General features: G+C 42.7%; 1 protein-coding gene across 1 annotated transcript in view; it reads right to left on the reverse strand.

Annotated features, from left to right (window-relative positions):
- Positions 1-208: 208 nt before the first annotated feature.
- SERINC5 (serine incorporator 5) overlaps positions 209-18,235 on the reverse strand; it is a 42,453-nt gene continuing 24,426 nt past the window's right edge. Inside the window, exons 5-12 of the mRNA XM_087742069.1 lie at positions 17,957-18,050; positions 16,170-16,381; positions 15,233-15,328; positions 12,902-13,028; positions 11,242-11,308; positions 7,944-7,983; positions 7,174-7,321; positions 209-6,859 (exon numbers count right to left, since the gene is read on the reverse strand). Coding sequence (XP_087598195.1) covers positions 6,712-6,859; positions 7,174-7,321; positions 7,944-7,983; positions 11,242-11,308; positions 12,902-13,028; positions 15,233-15,328; positions 16,170-16,381; positions 17,957-18,050 — 932 coding nt within the window. The 3' untranslated portion in view covers positions 209-6,711. The remainder of the gene's footprint in view (positions 6,860-7,173; positions 7,322-7,943; positions 7,984-11,241; positions 11,309-12,901; positions 13,029-15,232; positions 15,329-16,169; positions 16,382-17,956; positions 18,051-18,235) is intronic.

Genomic DNA, 18,235 nt, shown 5'->3' on the forward strand with positions numbered 1-18,235 from the left:
AGTAACGTGGACAGCGAAGCCACATAATATTCCAGAGGCCAACGGGTTTTTTGTTAAACAATATCCGAATGTAGATAGTAGTGAACAAAAAAGATCAACCAATTTACTTTTACTGGCTCAGTAACTGCTTAGCTCATACACATATATATTTTTACAGGTTCTCCTAGAATGAGTTGACTTTTCAACTTTTACATATCACAACAATTAATTTCAAATGTAAGAAAAACTTTATTGGTCCATTAAACATTAAATCTATAACAATACATTCACTCAGTATACAAAAGGAAGTGTCCATTAAAACCATTAACATGCTTTAAAAAGGCAAAACTGTTGACTATTTTACAATTAAGATCTTAAAATTCTGAAATCTTTACCAATCCTTAAAAGTCAAAGTGTTATAGTTACTACAGATCACAACACTCACAAAAAATGTTAAATAAACTAGCAAACCTCCACTTCACTGGGCTACAGCTTAATAAAATAAAACCACACATACACACCAAAAAGTTCCCTTGAGATATTAAGAACCTTGACAAAGACTAATTAAAATCCCCATACGATTAAGAAAAAGTGTTTACATTTTGACTACTTTGCATCCAGTTTTTGAACATGGCATATAGGAGACTGAACACTGCTCATTGGTGGTAAACAAAAAGCAGACAGTGAACCCATACGTTCCTAGTAAGTATTTTTTCAGCTTGTATATGACAAGTTGAACAATTCTCTCTGAAAGTTAATTCTCCTCACTTTAAGTTTGCATGGATGTCCAACGACACCTAAGCACCTGGACATGTAACAGCAAGAGGAAAAATAAAGCTACGGTATGAGTAACGAGACATTGTTTCCCCATAGCTTTCCAAAATTCTTCTTTGCTTCACACTGAGGCTTCTTTGGCAAAAGTGCGGCGGCAGTGCTGCACCCCGCAGCTCTGGCAGGCAAAAGCCCTGGAAGCTTTAAGCCGCTGGAGCGGTTTCAAAGCTGACGACTGTGGCCCTGAAGAAGTCTGTGCAAACGGCTGTACGCTACGGCACTGGCAGCTATCAGAGACTGGCAAACGGGGGGAAGCCAACGTGGCTTATGTCTGAAACAAATTCCAACTTTTAAAAATAACGTTACTGAACAGGTTGTGGAATGAGTTGAAACTAGGTTTGGGAAAAAACAAAACAAAACTGGATTTAAGGCCTACTTGAAACCTACAGAGCTTCTTCGGGCATCAGAAAGCAGCCATCATGCCAGTCTCTCAAAGTTTCTACTTTAAACCCTGTGCAGGGTGTCGCATCCCCATCCTCGGGCACTCGGGCATTCTGCCATCAGGATGGCAGTTCCCAAGCTACGTATCCCGTTACGAGTACGAAAAGCCAAAGCTTTCTCAGCACTTGACCCCTGGCATTCCCTTGTACAGTCATGTGAAACACTCAGCTCAAACTACTGCTTACAAAATGAAACACAAAGTAAAATGTCATGGTGCTGATTATGTGTCTTCCTCCCACAAGAACTTGTAGGCCACTTCAGAAAACAAGGAAGCCGTTTCACAGAGGATCCATATAATAACCTACAATCCTTGACTTTGCTTCAACACAGCAGGTTGTCCTGCTATAAACAGGAAAGGATCAACAAGACCCGGCAAAGAAGTCTTTGCTCGTTTCTAGCACCAAAGACATCCCACTTGACAGGAAGAAGAATGGGAGTGAAGCAGGTTTACAATGCCTTTAAAATACAAATCCAAGGAGAAAAAAGCAAATAAAACAAGGAGATACAGCCTGCAAGCAAAAGATATTGCTTCTAAAGCCCAAAAGGAAAGATGAGAGCAAAATTTTAGCTGCAGATAATCTCGTTCATCTAGCCACACAGATACAATCTCATGGTATTTTGCTTCATGAACTTACTTAGGAGAAAAGCCTAACAGTTTATAGCATAAAATCTTTATAGCATGTTTTAAAAGCCGTCAGTGGATTACTTTGTTAGCAATCTGTTCAGAGATGCCCATGATCCTTTGGGCTGCTAGCCAAAGTTCAAGCAGCACTATCTAGAGTTACCAAGTTTTCCTGTTGCATTGGTCAAAACCAGAGAACTGTTAAAAACCAGGTTTTTTGCAAGTGCAGCAGTTGCTTCATTAATAGCAATGTTCTAGCCCAGAAACGGCTGCACCGGTGGCTAATGAAGCAGTTATACGTGCATAGCTTACAATCTCAAAGCGCTTCTAGATTTGTAAAAAGGTGCTAAAACACAAAATAAATAAATAAATAGACATGCAGTGTTCATGATTCTGTGAGGGGATAAGCCCTCTCTATGGGCTATGCCTACATTAGCAACACTGAATTACCCGTTTCAGACGGAAGTGGCCCAACCCAGCCAGGATTTACCGAATTAGCTGGGCAAGTATGAGCTTTTTGAACCTCATGGAAATGCTTGAAGTACAAAGCTAAGAGTATCACAAACACGTAATAACTCTGATGTGTGATCACAGTGGAGTTCCTTACTTAGCATCCAGCTGCAAGGGTTGCCTGCGCGCTTTGAGGAACTAGGTGGTAAATGGCAAACAAGCATATCCATCTGCTTTCCACACGTTCTTCACAAGGTTTTATGGTCTGTCAGTCCAACTATTTGGATTCAGAGACTTGCTCTCCGAGTCCGTCCCGTTCATTTTACCCCAACTGCGGCGCTCGGTTGCCTTCGTGAGAAAAACTAAAATTGTTCCAGTCTCAGACAGCAGTGCAGCAGTGAGGTTCCAAATAACCTTTCTCATGATAGCAAATTTGAAAAAGTAGGAAAATGCCAATAAAATTGTTTCAGCTTCCCAGCAGAACTAACTTCTGCCAACACGGTCTGTTCCTCCAAGAGTCTGTTGAACGATAGCACTAATTCAGATTCAAGTTTAACTAGAGGAAACTTAGTACAGGACATGTTCTCTAGTCTTCCTGTCTTGGTAACAACAGCTTCCTCACTTCACACAGCCCCAAAATCCTAGGAGCCAGAAATGCTGCACCGCTCACTTACATCCAGGAACAAATTCAATGAACAACCGTAGCACACAGCAGGACAGACACCAGGACAGACACCGCACAGTGACTGCCTCAAGCAGAGCAGTTACCTGCACCTTCAGGTACGGTGAGAGAAAGTTAACCCTTTACAGTTTAAATGTAAATATAAGCAACAAATACTCATTTATTTACAAAAGAATCAGGCTATTTTTGAGTTTTCCCAGTTCATCTTCCACTACACAGTAATATCTGAATCAGTCTCATCCCCAGAGGTTTGTCAAGCACAGATTATTTGGTCTTCCACCTGCACCACAGGTCTGGCTGTGCCTTGTACGCACCGATGTAACGTACAAGGCAGCATCACCCAGTCACAGGCTCAGTTCAGGTTTTCCAGTTCCAGTGCCACCTCAATTATTAGCTATCAATCACAGCAGTAGGTATGAAGGCACTTCTTAAAAAGGTTTTAAAAGCCCATTTGCATGAACTGTTTGGAATCTATGAACTGGGCATTTGAATCCTTGACCCTAGCCGAGGATTTTATTAAGTAGTTGTACATGGAAGTTCACAGTACAGATTTTACAGCGAATGCTAAGGCTGTGACATTTGCCTGGCCAGCAGGAAGCCGTGCCTCTGAGGCACTGAGGAACGGGAGGCTTTGTACACCCAGGTGCCACCAGATACTGATTCCTTAGAAAGGCCTGAAGATCCATAGCTGGATCTGAGGCCGCAGCATGGACACACAAGTCCTCGAAGTTATTTTCAGGTCTGTTCCCACAACATCTGCTCAGAAGCAGACAAAGCAGTGTAGTCAGGCACTGCCCCATTCCCACCCTACGGATACCTACAGATCTAGATGCTTAAGGTCAATAGCTGGTGGAAGGGAAGGATGAAAGAGCAACTCAGTGAGGCGAGTGCTGTGTGAGAAGAACTGACTCATGCCTCACTGCGGACTTTCCTCTTACAACCCTGTTTCCTCTGTGCAAAACCTATTTCCTTAAATACAAACTATAAAATGAGCACAAGGAGGTGCAGGAAGTCCTTATGCAGGCAGATACTGCCTACACAAAATAAGCGTTTTCGTAAACAAATCAGAACATCCCTTGGCCAAGATATGTATTAGGATCATCCACATTTGTGACTGGGATGCCTGCTATCAGAACCAGAGAAGAGTTACCATTCCCTGCCTTCTAACTTGATATAGTGCATGCCTTCTTCTGTAGAGCTCCTTGCCCAGATTGTTCTGTTATAAAAAACATTGCTAATTTAAAAAAAACAAACATGCTTGGTTTCTCATAGTACAACACATATGGCACTAGAAGGCAACTCCTGCGAGCCTCTGTACTTTAGGGAACAGCATTTGCCAAGGGAGGAGCAAGAGCCTGGACTATCTCAGCTGCAGCTCACAGCTCTACCACTGGATCAAGACTGTTTGTCAGAAGAGCTGCTATGAGTTAGGTGGGACAACTGTTAGTCATCATTGCACAGCCCATAAGTTCTTATCTTAGAGATGGGACAGATAAAGGCTTCTAGATTGCAAATGCATTAACAAAGGTCTTTTTCTGCTGCAGAAGGATCTGCGTGGCTGGACTCCAAATGCAGGCAGAGACATCCTGATGGGCCCCCATGCTAGCAGAGCTCTTGGCAAGATCAGAACTTTCCAGCAGAAGCAAAAGGAAAGAAAAAAACCTGCCTGCCTCTCCAGAGCTATTTGTTCCTTTCCTAACTCAATGTCAAAGCTAAGCTTCAACTGCTTTTTCTCCCCTAGGGGCAAACAAGGAGAAGAGCAGCAAGAGAGTCACCTCTGGACAGACTTCTCCTTCCCTCAGATCTCATGACAGACGTATTTTGAGGCTCCTAATCACTGGGGCAGGTGGTATAAGTATACAGGACTGCAGACCTGTAGATTTCGTTTGAGGTAGGAGTGCATGGGGTTGGGAGGATCGTACCCCCAGCAAGCTCCAAGCAGGACAGAAGCCCTAGGATACCATAGCAACAAGGCAGCCAAAAATGGTAATGAAAACAAGAGCAGAACTGAGATCTGTACATTAGGATCACTTACCAGGTGTGCATTAGCCATCAATTATTGCAACAGAACAAATAAGGCATGCAAATATTTTTGCCATCTCATTGGCCTCTCTGTTGTGCATTTCTTTGTTTTGCAGAAAGCATTGGGCAAAGATTTAAGGCTCAGTCGTATTTCAAAAAGAGAACTGCTAAATCAGTTGATTTTGTTTATATCCTGCATATTTCACATTGTATGTGTGTATATATAGAGAGAGAGAGAAGACAAAACCTCTGGGACTAGCATAAGTCATAAATTCATCCCACCACCTTATTCAACATTTAGGGCATCTGAGCTCTTGTTCTCCCACCAAATCATCTGCTTAAAGCAAATAAAAGTGACGTGGTAGGGTTTAATGTTGTCAAGTCAGTCATTTGTACTACGGCAGCTGCTGTTAAATTTGTGTCTTCTGGTTTTGTTTTTCTGACTGCTTACCCCACTGCCTGGAATAGGAGTTCTCCAAAAGAAGTTTAGTCTCCATTAATGGACTGGTTGGCTAAGTCCCATCCCAACGGCAAAACTAACATCAACAGAGGAGTATAAAAATATGGCCGTTAGAAAGAATACTTTCCAACCAACACACAGGCAGAAAAGGAAGATGACGCACTATAGTCCTTTTCTGACCATCAATGCATTTAAAATACTATAAAATTAGTAATGGAAACAGAACTGAACATCCTGGGAGATCTTTAGACCCAAGTTGAAATAGCAGGGTAGAAAAGTGAATGAGCACTCCACTTTTAAAGTTAACAGCAACTTGCAGTGCTCCTGTATTTAGCATTTTCTCAACAGTAAACATTCTGAATAAAGAATGTACCATATCTTAAATCCCCGCGCAGTACACACAACTTGCAGTTTAAGTGAGCTGGCAAAGCAAAGTTGGACAAAATTCAGAGTTTAAGAATTTGTGTGTAGAACTCCCCTTCTGTTAACAACTGGACCAGATCTGAATTGCATAAAATATTCAGGTGCCTTTTAAAGTTATAACAGAATAAATACTCTATTATCATTGGTACATTCCTTTCTCAATCTAGGTATACAATAACTTAATATATTTAATATTTAGATAAACAATTTTTAGTAGATGCTTTGGCAGTCAAATTCTTACATATTCTCTATTTCTACAGAAGTATTTAGTTATGTTTTTGGAAAAAATTATCTGGATACTACTTACAAGAATTATATGCTGTACAAAACAGCAGTCCAAATCATCACTGCAAACTGTAAAAGACAGTTAATAATAGAGTATAAAAAGGAATGCATATTTGCTAGAAAGATATCCAACATTCACAGAAAGGAAGAAGATACATCTACACCATGATTTTTTCTTTTCTTGCCAATGAAGCCAGAGAAAGACTGTCAGTTATTTGAAAAGCATTTCACTTATTCCAGTTTATGCAACAACTGTATTTCCTACACTCCACACATCAGCGCTACTAAGTTTTGGAACAGATTTGTTCCTTTGGGCAATGCTTGTTCATGGCAATTAAAAAAGGTAAAAAAGTCTTCAATCATTTGTTTAGTCTGACTAAAAAGTTACTAACTGGTACAGTAAGTAAGTGGGCAATAGGTGTTTCCTCATTACAAAATGACTGCTCTATTTTATTTGTAACAGGAGGAAAAAAAAAAAAAGGAAAAGAGAAAAACACAGAAGGACCTTCTGAGTGTTCACACTGAGAACTCTCTGGTTGGGCAACAGAGTGGAGCAATAAGAGTCCATAAGTACAGACAGACACAAACCCAACAGGAGACCATCTTAATCCAGAAGATGGACCAGGTTCCGGTGAAGAATTTTTCAATCTGAGCACTTTCATAACTGTTAAGGGAAAAAAGAAAAAAAAAAAAAAGAAGCAATAAATTCACTATTTATATCTCAGACTGCAGTATCCTCTGTTTTTCCAAGTGGGTCACAGACTTTGACTAGGTTAACCCAGACACAAAGCAGGGGAGAGCAGCCCTTCATAGAGCAAGATCTTGCTCAAGAATCGCCTGGGAAAGACTTGCAACATCTCTTCCAGCTTCTTACTTAAGGAGAGGAGACACACTAACGGCACAAGTCAGCAGAAGTTCGCATCTCCCCTCTCAATGCAGGGAGACATTAATTTCTCAGTTTTAAAGAAATACACTTACTGGAACCAATGAGTTACTGTCATCATCACGTAGAGCGAAGCCAAGAAGAAAACGAAGTGGAAGTAGGCATAACTGTACACTGTGCCTTTCTTCTCATCATAAATCACAGTCTGGCCTCTCCTTTTTTCAACGTGCTCTTCAGCATCAGCTGTAAGACAGGAAACAAGAAAGCTTTTGCGACTTTAACGACAACTGAAAACAGCAGCTGGCTTCTTGAAGTACACAGCAAATCCTCTACGGTGTGATCTAGGAAAGCCTGATACAGAGCAACACTCAAACATTTCCTTGCCCTCAGGGCATGGGTCTAACCCCTTAGTAGAAGAAAATGGGCTGCCACTGATATCCTGCTTTGTATCAGCTTCCTGGCCTACTGGCTAGTTTTTGAGTATTCTGGCAAGTCCAAGCTGATAACCTTGATTGTACCAGATCTGCAAACAGGACACTCCCTTCCTAACTCACTCCTGAACTGCAGTCCCTGCAGAGCTGCTGAGCGAAAAATCCAGGAGTCAGTCACACCCACGAGCATGCAAAGAGCAGAGATTATTCTTTGTATATTGCAGTAATGAAATGTCCTTTAAGAAATTAACTGGCCTGTTGTTTTAAAATGGTATTGTTACATCTCTTGCTTCCTTCCCTAGCCTAACTTCGAGCACTTCAGCTGCCTCAGTTTGATATGCTGCAGGACAAGGACACAAGCACTCTCCATCTACAGATGTGTCCTTACACTCTTAGCACAAGTGAGGTAAATTGTGCAGTGAAACCGTAATTACCGTCTCCATCAGGCATGCAGCAAAAGCAGCAACGAGCTACCTGTGGAAGAGAAAACAGGAAGGTTAAGAGTCTGTCCTACAGCAAAGAAGCAGAACAGTTGGTGAAGGAAGGTCTGTTATGTCTGTTACAGACACTCATTTAGAAAAGTCTGGTTTGTATTTCCAACCAGCACGAAACTCAAAGTAGGATTTGCCAAGTAGTTCATAACAGCAGTTTCTAAGCTTTGGAAAAGCCTACTCAGTAAGATTTGGAGCAAATTAACCATTCCTTAAGAATTACTCTCCCCATTTTACATAACTCAAGGTCATACACTGGTGCAAATAATTATGAAAAAATGGTGGGAAAGCTACAGTAAAGCAGTTGCACATTAGTAGTTCAGAGGGGACTTACCTCTTCAGACTGGCATCTAAGCGCTTTTTAAATAAAAAATTTCTCAACTGAAATTAAAGTATAAGGAACTTTTAAAATCCTGCTGCATGGGTTGGAAATCACAACCACACAAGCGTAAGTCAGAAATGTACTTTGCAAGATTTTGCTGAAATGGAGCTAGAATGAGTACAAGCAGAAGGAGTAAAAGCAGAAAGCTGGTTTTACTGCTTTCTTTAAATGAAGATTTTCTTTTTTTTTTTAACTGATGGAAAAAGGAAAGCTGAAATTGACACTTCTTCTGTTGAGTGGTAATGTAAATGAGAAAAGGGTGCTGACCATCCAATAAATACATAAGCGCATTTTCTGCACCAGACCACAGTTCAAGTCAGCACCTACTGTGGCGTATCACCAACATCATTTGTTCTGATAAAATCCTACTGTGGGATTTATTTTGGTTGTGGTCTGATGAAGACAATGAACCCTGTTAGGAAAATTCCCTGCCCTATTATATCGATCAGTCTTTATCGTATGAAAAGTGTATTAACTTTGTTAAGGTGTATTAGTTCACAATATACACTGCAATGTTATGAGGTAGTGGAGTTTCACACTGGAGCCTTTGGTATTGTTCATGCTTAAGTAAAACAAACTAAAGGACAGCTCAGCCCTGGAAATAAGGACTTTGCTTCTTGGAAGCTTAGAGCTGTTCATGAAGGATAAAAGATGCCCCTGGACAACCAAGATAATACCAGCATCCTAGCCCCTCTGACACATCTCTGAAACCCTCCCAGCATCATAAATAAGTAACTTTTGCAAGACTGACTCAAGGGATGTCTGAATTAATAGACAAGTGGCAAGAACACTGCAGAAATACAGTTGCTTTGCAAAGTTTTACTGTAACTAGTAATCAGTGGTGTGGGTGTTAGTGATTAGTCAAAGCATGCCACACCTGAATGCTTGAAGGCTCTAACAACCCTCTCTAAAACCACATTTGGGGTGCCCCAATTTGGCTGGGACTCCTCACGTGCATGAATAAATGTTTACCCTTGTAATTCTATACTTTGCGTTGTAGCCTCTCTCCTCGGTTGGCCCAGGCCAGTTGCAAGTTTTGCTAACACCCCCAAAAATCAGATAGTATGCCTTTAAGATAAAGTGTCCAATAGAAACATCAAAAGGCAGTTTTTACCCCGTGTATCCACAGTTACATGTACTCACTGGGTTCATAAACTCATGAAAGCCAAAAAGCTCATTCTTTTTTAAGAGACTGGCTGAGAGTTTAAATAAAACCCTTATTCCCTATCTCTTTCTACTGCTGTGCCAAGCCCCACCCACAGCCCTGGCCTGAGCACTCACGTGCTGAAGCAACTGCTGGGTTCCCTCAAACTTTTTAATCAGTTGCAATTAAGTCCTTGCACATGCAGAGTGATGAAATTAGCAACGCTGGCACACATACTGCTAGCCCCTCGTAATGCTCGGCTGTCTTCAGCACAGATGCCAACAGACCCTCTGTACACCACAAGCAACTGCAGAGCTATGTTCACACTCCTGGCCGGGAGACAAAGGCCCTTTGCCACAGGGAAGGCAGTCGGAGTGCAATTAGTTGCTCTTCACCAGTCACTTCTTTATATTTACGTTCAGCAGCTCTTGTACCGCTCTTTAAAACCAAACGGTCTGGAAATAATCCTGTGGGCAAGCACTGCGGCAGAGGAGCTGGCCTTTCCTGGTGAGGGGACCGCATCCAGCGTCCCCGCTGTGCCAGCCGTCCCCAACCTGCCCGCTGCTCCCGCTGCAGGGTGCATCGCAGCCCCATGCCTTTTGGACGAGACCTCCTACGGCGTAATGCTGGCAGGGGAAGGCGGGTGGGCATGAAAGGTGGCTGTTTTCTCTCCGGTCCCCCCGAGCACAGGGCGGGAAGACACAGGTCCTGCCCGGGTCTGGCCGAGGCGGGCCGGGCCACGTCTGGGTGCTCGATGTTGAGCCTGCCGGCAGGCTGCCTGCCAGCAAGGGCTGGGGCCGGTGCGAGGAGCCACCAGGCACTTAGCTTCTCAGCGCTGGCACCGGCGCCCCGGCCAGTTGCACTATCCTTTCAGAGGGAAGCTCCTCCAGCACTGACGTGCTCCCACACTGAAACATGTTTTGCTTCCCCATGCCCAGCTACTGCAAACGCCAAGTGCCTCAGCAGATACTTCTGCCTTTTTGGATTCTCACAAACACCCTGATTAAAGACTTGAAAAAGAGGAGTTAAAACTGCAGATGCAAGTAACACTAATGTAGAGAGAGCTAGGGATGGAGATTCATCCTTCAAACACAGACGTACATCTGAAAAGTGACACCAGCAAGCCTAAGGGGTAACTGTTACCTAGCAAAAACCCAGTTGTTTCCCAGTGTTTCTGGGTGTTCCCAGGATAAGAAGGCCAAAGAAATAGGCAGGTGGAATGAAGAAACCAGTACTGCTGAAACAGGGACAAGAAATATAATCCGAGATGAAACTTTAGGCAAAAGGAAAGAAAGTACGTATGCGTGGAAATAAAAATAAGAGATAGGAACTTAGGATCATCATCAGTTGCTATGAGAACAAAGGCAACCAGGATTGAAAATGTTCAAGAATGCCTCCACTTCTTTTTCTGATACCTTCCCAGCAGACTTTTCCTTTAAATGAGACGGCATGAGCTTGTGTGGAGAACAACAAGGATATTAAATAAAATGTAAGAGCAGCAAATTATTTTAGTAGATAAAGGGACCTCCAGGAGACCAGCAAGAGCTGCATAAGGGCCAATGGGGACAAGTGTTCTAAGTCCATACCCAGAGGCACGTAGCATGCATGCTGCTAACAAGCTTTTGTTTTCACCTAATTACAGATTACTTAGCCGTGAAAACAACAGCAAGAAAAGGACATGAGGAAACCAGGGCAGGGAGGAAGCAAGAACTCACTTCAGTTTCAGGTGTTGCATATAGTCCCCTCAGTGCCTCTGAGCTTGCACGTGTTGTTGAGGTCAAACTAGGAGGAAAAGAAGATAGTGTCAAAACCCTCAGCATACATATAAGCCCAACAGGGTGATTTCCAACACCACAGCAAACATAGTCTGCTCCCATGTCTAAGCTAAGCATTTGCCCGGATACAGCATCAAGCACTAGGCATGTGAGGAGCCTGTTCTGCACAAGTATAAACCAGCCTGACAGCCAGCCACTGGCCAACTCAGGCTGAATCACAGCCTGAAAGGCCACTCCTGAAAGGTGGTGATTTCATCACCACCAGACAGTTAAGCACTCCAATTTGCAATTCAGAAGAGATCTCTCCTGCTGTGCAAAACCAGTGCTTTTATATTAACTTCACAGCCATCACTTTGGCTCAGCGTCAGTTTTTTGGCAGCAGTTTTCAAAAGTAAATTACCAACCACTATTGTAGTGCACCCGTTGCTGGAAATCGCTTTCTTGCGTGATTGCAGTTGTCTGGAGGGAATCCTTTCTAGTTTCTTCTGATTAGAAACATCTCTTGCCCAGTCTTCACCTTTCAGGATGTGTAATGCAAACTTCTTATTACCCACAGGGAGACGCGTGTTAATGCTTTGCTGTACTCACTGAGCCTTAGTAAGCAATACTTCAAAACATGTCCCTTGAAGGCCTTCTTATCTCCCCAGCTATGTGGTGCACTTCCCCTGCAGGCTACGTGAATGTTGTCTGCATTCCTGAAACACCTTCCTGAGGCGCTGGAAATACTGTTCTAATGTGAACTAGATCGATCCATGCTACATGATACCTGTATATTTGGTATCAGAATTAAATGGAACACATATGCATATTTGATAGCAGACGAGTAGCTGTGCTACCTCTTCAGAAAGCCTCGTTTTCACTTCAAAATTACGAAGGAGTTTCAGAATGTGAATTTTGAGGTGCACTGATTCAGAAGCACAACCTGCTCAAAAACCTGCAGCAGACAGACAGTGCTGTCTCCCAGCAACCCACACAGCCAAAACAAGTGACACATCACCTTTCAATCAGCAGCAACTCCCCCCCTCCCCGTCCCAGAGCATGACTTAATTTATTGATGTGGGTTGCAATAATATAAGGCAAGCATCACAACTCTACAGGCACAAACAGAATCTTTTCGAGCAGGAGATTCCTGGCAAATCCTGATGGCAGTACTGTGCTCATCACTTGTTCAAAGAAAGCCCTAAACCCTCAAGGAACAGTTACAGCCTCTGCCAGGAGGCTACAGACATTTCAGTTAGCTTTTTTAGATGGACATAACTGCATAGAGTTTGTCTTATAGAAAAAGTAAATACAGAATCAAAGCACTCCAAGAGTGTTTGGGATCATGGACAGCTGGAAATTTTTTCCCTCCACCTCTAGATGTAAATTGCTCTATTCAGTTTTAATGAAATATATTTGTTTCAGAAGTTATATTATCTTGTTGAACATTTTTGGCTAAAACATCTAACCATTCTGAAACTAAGGAGAATATGAACCTTCCAGCTCAGTTCTATTCTCCCTCTCCCCGTTACTTTGTCTGCATAAGGCCTGCTATAAGCCTTCACTAGCTGGACCACAATATTGCATTTACAGTGAAGTAACTGCAAACCCCCCAACTTACCAAGAATATAAAATGCAGCCAAACAAAATGGTAGTACCCAGGCCAGTAACCAGGTTTTCATCTCTATGCAGGCCTTGGCTAAATTCAGGTACACAGATTGTGATGTTCTGATTGTTTTCATCCAGGACTTCACAAAACAAAGGAAAACAAAGAGAACAGTTAGCAAAGCTCATTTCACTGCATTTCAAAGCAGTCTTCAGACTGAAGGTTTTCAGCTAAGTATTTTTATTACTCCAGGCACTGGGTAGGTACATTTCAGTGCTTTCTATCTATCTTTTAAAAAGATCATACAGAAAAAAATTCTGTAAATCTGACCTGGCAGATTCTGTAGTTTGGACGAAACAAAAATGCAACTTAGTAAGGTACTAAAATTTCTTGTTTCACCAGAGCAGACAAACAAGGAAAAAGACGGTCTGGTGAACTAAGAAGCTGGAAGTTTACCAACACTTCGCCCAAGACTACAGAGCCATATAACACCGAGATAGTACAGACCTGAGACCATCAATTTCTTTGACAGCAGGGGTGCCTTGAGGACAACTATGAAATTCATACTTGGTGAAAAAAGGAGGTGTGTAGCTGCCCTGTTCTCAGACTGATATACAGCAGACCAAAGAAAAGGAGATGCTCCAGTTAAAGGCAAGATTTTATCTTACCATCTAAGCATACAGTACTTTTAGGTCCCAGGCAAGATTTTATCTTCGCATCTATGCAAATACTACTTCTGGTCCCTGAAATGAAACCAATTCAGTCCTCGATGTTCCAAGATGCATCTGGCTTTTTAGTGTCCACTTGGGGTCAAAGCAAAGCAAAGCAAGTAGCCTGCAGCATCACTCCAAAGCAAGAGATTACAGCTACCCTTTATCTCAAATCAATAGGTTTTAGAGCCAATACTGTTTAAGGCAAACTGCGTTCCCATCTCCTCTTTCCTTCCAGCAGCCAGTCTGCATCCCCATTGGGACAGCACAACCATCTGTAGGGGCAGAGGGCAAAATGTAGCAAAGACTACACTCAGGTTAAAAATAAACTTAAAGTCAGTTCCCTGACCTGGTGGGGGAGGACTTTGTGCGGCCCTGCAGGGCTGCACAAACAGCTTTATCTGCACACAGCATAGACAGCGCAACAGTGGGAGCAAAAGAAGGGATGACAAGTCTTTATAGAATCACAGAATTATTTAGGTTCGAACAGACCTTTAAGATCATTGAGTCCAACCGTTAACCTAGCACTGCCAAGTCCACCATTAAACCACGTCCCTAAGCACCACATCTACCTGTCTTTTAAATATCTCCAGGGATGGGGACTCAACCACTTCCCTGGGCAGCCTGGTCCAGTGCCGACCACCCTTTCAGTGAAGAAGTTTCTCCTAGTATCCAATCTCACCCTCCCCTGGTGCAACCTGAGGCCGTTTTCTCTTGTCCTATTGCTCATTATTTGGGAGAAGAGACCAACCCCCACGTCGCTACAACCTCCTTTCAGGTAGCTGTAGAGAGCAATAAGGTCGCCCCTCAGCCTCCTCTTCTCCAGGCTAAACAACTCCAGTTCCCTCAGCTGCTCCTCGTAAGACTTGTGCTCTAGACCCTTCACCAGCTTCGTTGCTCTTCTTTGGACACACAAACACCTCCGTCAGAGACGTGCAGAATCCCCCACCTGGGTCAGGGACACATCTGCAGCAAGGCAGGTCCAGTGTCTGGCAGGCCTTTTAGCCAAGTCTGGCACCAAAAAGCTAAGGCACACTATGATAAGCACAGGTTCAAGAGACATTAGCTTTTGTTTGCCCATTACTTCTAAAGACATTTGCAACTCTGCTTTTTGGCTGTTGCAAATAAATATCTGTAGCTTGCCTTTTCTTTAAGCCTGGTTCGCAAGGTGGACCTAGTAAACTTTTGGATGGAGCTGTTCACCCAGCTTCTTCCAGAGGCATCCAAGAGCCATCTGTTCCAACTCTTTTCCCACCATGTGACCAAACACATTATGTATTTAGTCATGTCCTGTCGTACAAGAACACGCACTTGTCAGAGGGACAGGCTACAAGACTCTGGGAAATTTGTCTGTAGGAAACAGGCTGGAATTGCTCTGGTGCAACAGATGCAACTCACCCAAGGTAAGTTAAGCTCCTCTAGACCAAAGGATTTTAGGTACACAGAGAGTGCCAACTGCATGGTCTCTCTGTTGCAGAGATTTATTTTTAGTATTTGCACTTTCTTCTGCATAGGCCAGAACAGACCAAACCCAGCACTCCTATATCCCTGAATTTGTTAATTCAGATTTGCTAAATTCTTGCTTTTAATACATGGCCTGTCTAAAAGAATTTACATAAAGCATTAGATAACTTACTAGTTTCTGGTGGCTTGCTGGATAGTGCTGAGAAAGTGAGGTACATAACGTAGCAGCTGATAACTCCTGACTGCAGCAAACCAGAATGGGGCTGGCCTTTACAAGAAAGAGGAAAATAAGTGATTTCTGCAGACATTTTAACAAACTGAAAAAGACATTCATATCCTTTAAAGAACAGTACACTAGTATCTTACAGAAGAGAAGAGTATCTTTTGTGTTTTACTTAAAGCAGTTCATAAGTCTTTGAGACAGTTTAGATACATTTCCACTGGCATGCAAAGAGAAAAAGAGTCTGTCCTTTAGTTCTGCTGGCTGTTTTAGAAAGGCATTAAAGATTCCTACTTAAGTAAAGAATCACCCCTCTGCTCTCACCAAAAGCACCAGCTTTCTAAAAGCTATTGACAAGCTGCCCTGATAGTTTTATTTGCCTGTAAAATTTGTGTTGGAGTCACTCAAATTACTATTTCCAAGTCCAATGTATGCAAGATACTAACAGTACACATAAAAGATAGCAAAGCATGAAATACTACTGTCAACTTCTCCAGACCCAAACTTTACAGATGGTAAATCACAAGCAGTCAAAAGTAAATGGTAGAACACCAGTGAATGAGTTTGACAGCTATTACCTCAACTGCTACCACTGCAAGAGCTGTGTGAGCTCCACAACACATTACCAGCCATCAGCACCTGAGTCTTCTTTAGCGTATGACTGCCTGATGGCACACTCAAAATGTCTCACACCACTATAGTTTTAGCAGCTGAGCTAAAACAACACTTAGCAACAACAGCAACATACAGTAGATAAAGTGATAGAGGCAAGAACAGCACCAGCTCTGAACTATCATGAGACTTTCTGCCCAGAACACGGCTCATGCCTCCAGGCACACAACTGTGGCAGCACCAGAAACCCAGGAGGAGAAGAGGTCAGTGGACTCACGATTCTGGACACAGGGCGATATCGCCACCAGCGACACAAAGAGGCACAGGCCACCGTTAACACCAATCAGGACCTTGTTGTACATGCAGCCCTCTGAGCGCGTGTAGAAAAGAGCCATGAGGACCAGGGCTGCCACAGCAACGGAGTACAAGATGAGAGTGACCAGGGCGAGCAAACCACTCCACATCTGCTTATGGTTTGCACCTGCAGTCCTGCGGAAAGAACAACAAGCACCTTATCTTTGTCTTCCCTTCCCCAAAAAGTAAAATTCTAATAGCTGGATAGTTCATATCCTCAAACACAAAAGACAGTGCTTAGTTTGCTGAAGGATGTGTATGTCACTACACCAACACAGGCCCTTGCAAGGTTACTCCCATGAAACAGAGGGAAACATTCCTTAGCATTAGTGTTTATCTTCTATATTATCCTGCCCAGCTGTTTCTGTAATTATAGCCCAGCATGACTCCAAGAACTCCCAACCTCTGGGATCATCCCATCAGCGCATCTCAGCTCAATACTTCATGGATTTCCTCAGTGGGAACTCAGAGTGCCCCAGGCTCAGCTGGCAAGAGGTGCTCTTCAGACAAGGACAGCAAAGGCATATTGCTTCGCACAGCCTCTCTTCTGCCCCTTGCGCTACCTTGACAGTTTTACTACCCTTTCGCTCAAAAAGCCTACTCTCCATTTGGGTCTACCAGTCTCCCTCAGCTAAAGTGTGGTCCATCTTGTTTTTCTCTCTTCACCTTCCAAACACCTCTTGCAAAGATCACAGGGTTTTTTTAGGAGTAGCAACTAAAAAAAGTTGTTTTGGCACAATGGGCTTTTTGGTGCATGTAAGGATTTTTTTGCTTTTTGTTGTTGTTTTGTTTTGTGGAAACATGACTTATTTTAAAAGAATATCTAATGTAGAAAGTGCTAAAGTTAAATGCTGCTGCTGGAAATCTTTCATCCACATAAAAGCAGCTACAGTAATTAGCAGTAAAAATATCTGTGGTATAAGGACATCTTACCTCTTCCTCCCTGAAAACAGGTATCTAACAAAGCCCAAAGATTTGCTAAAACTCTTTCTTAGCAGTCAGTATGCTAACTAGAACAAGACAGGACTGCAAAGGTTTGTAGAGGAAGAAATGAGAGACAGAAAGGGTGGAGGCAGGAGTTCCTGCATATATGTGGGAGGACAATTTAGACATTTTAAATTAATGAGAGGCTAAGAAGGTAATAGCAAATATGCTTAAACCAGAAATTAAGTCAGTGCCAAAATGGGGTATATGTGGGTTGATAATGGAATCTTGCATATTTAGATGGAAGTAAAGAAGCTGAAGAGAAAGCAGCAGTTCTCATGTTGAGGAAAAAAATTGATGTGCATTAAGCTGACACAGAAAAGCAGGATTTACCAGCTTACATCACTGCACACAGTTTTGGGGTTACATTTTTCAAATCTAGTTTTATTCTCTTGCACCACTCTGTTTCTTAGCAGGTATATTTTCATACAAAATATAAAACAACCTGAAGTAAGAGGTTTTTGCATCCTAACATGCTACTACTTATTGGAGGCCGAGCAATGCAGGGTAAGAATAAGTCAGCAGAGTAGAAGTGAATAAGGAGGAAACATCTCCGCTGGGGAAGGAGAAAGTGGATGAAGCAAAGATGAACAGCTCTAAATATTGACATTAAAATGTCTTCTTTCAGAAATTACGTCCACGATACCTTTAAATTCTGTTACAAGTAATGTATTTTTCAGGAGACCGCCAGAATTTTATGCAAATAACTACTTGCCAAACACATACCAATTTTTATTCCATTTGTGTGCGAACTCAACAAGCAGGATGAGCTGAATGGCAATGAAAAGGAAACCTCCTGTTGCTCCTACGTAGCGCCAGGCTGCAAGGCAGAGAGGCAGAAAATAGGTCAAACTGCAGTTGCCTTTCCCTTGAGATGAAATGGAATTATTGTCTATGCAGTGAAGCTGTTATGCGGTTTGAATATCTCAAGCCCACAGATGCAGCAGATGAGAGATTTCAGCTGAAAGGCCAGCTCAGCTAACTCAAGATTAGCTCCCTGATGAA

Source organism: Nipponia nippon, unplaced genomic scaffold, assembly GCF_047370975.1.
Source record: "Nipponia nippon isolate SJK-2023a ecotype South Korea unplaced genomic scaffold, ASM4737097v1 scaffold_8, whole genome shotgun sequence".
NCBI classification, from domain to species: domain Eukaryota; kingdom Metazoa; phylum Chordata; class Aves; order Pelecaniformes; family Threskiornithidae; genus Nipponia; species Nipponia nippon.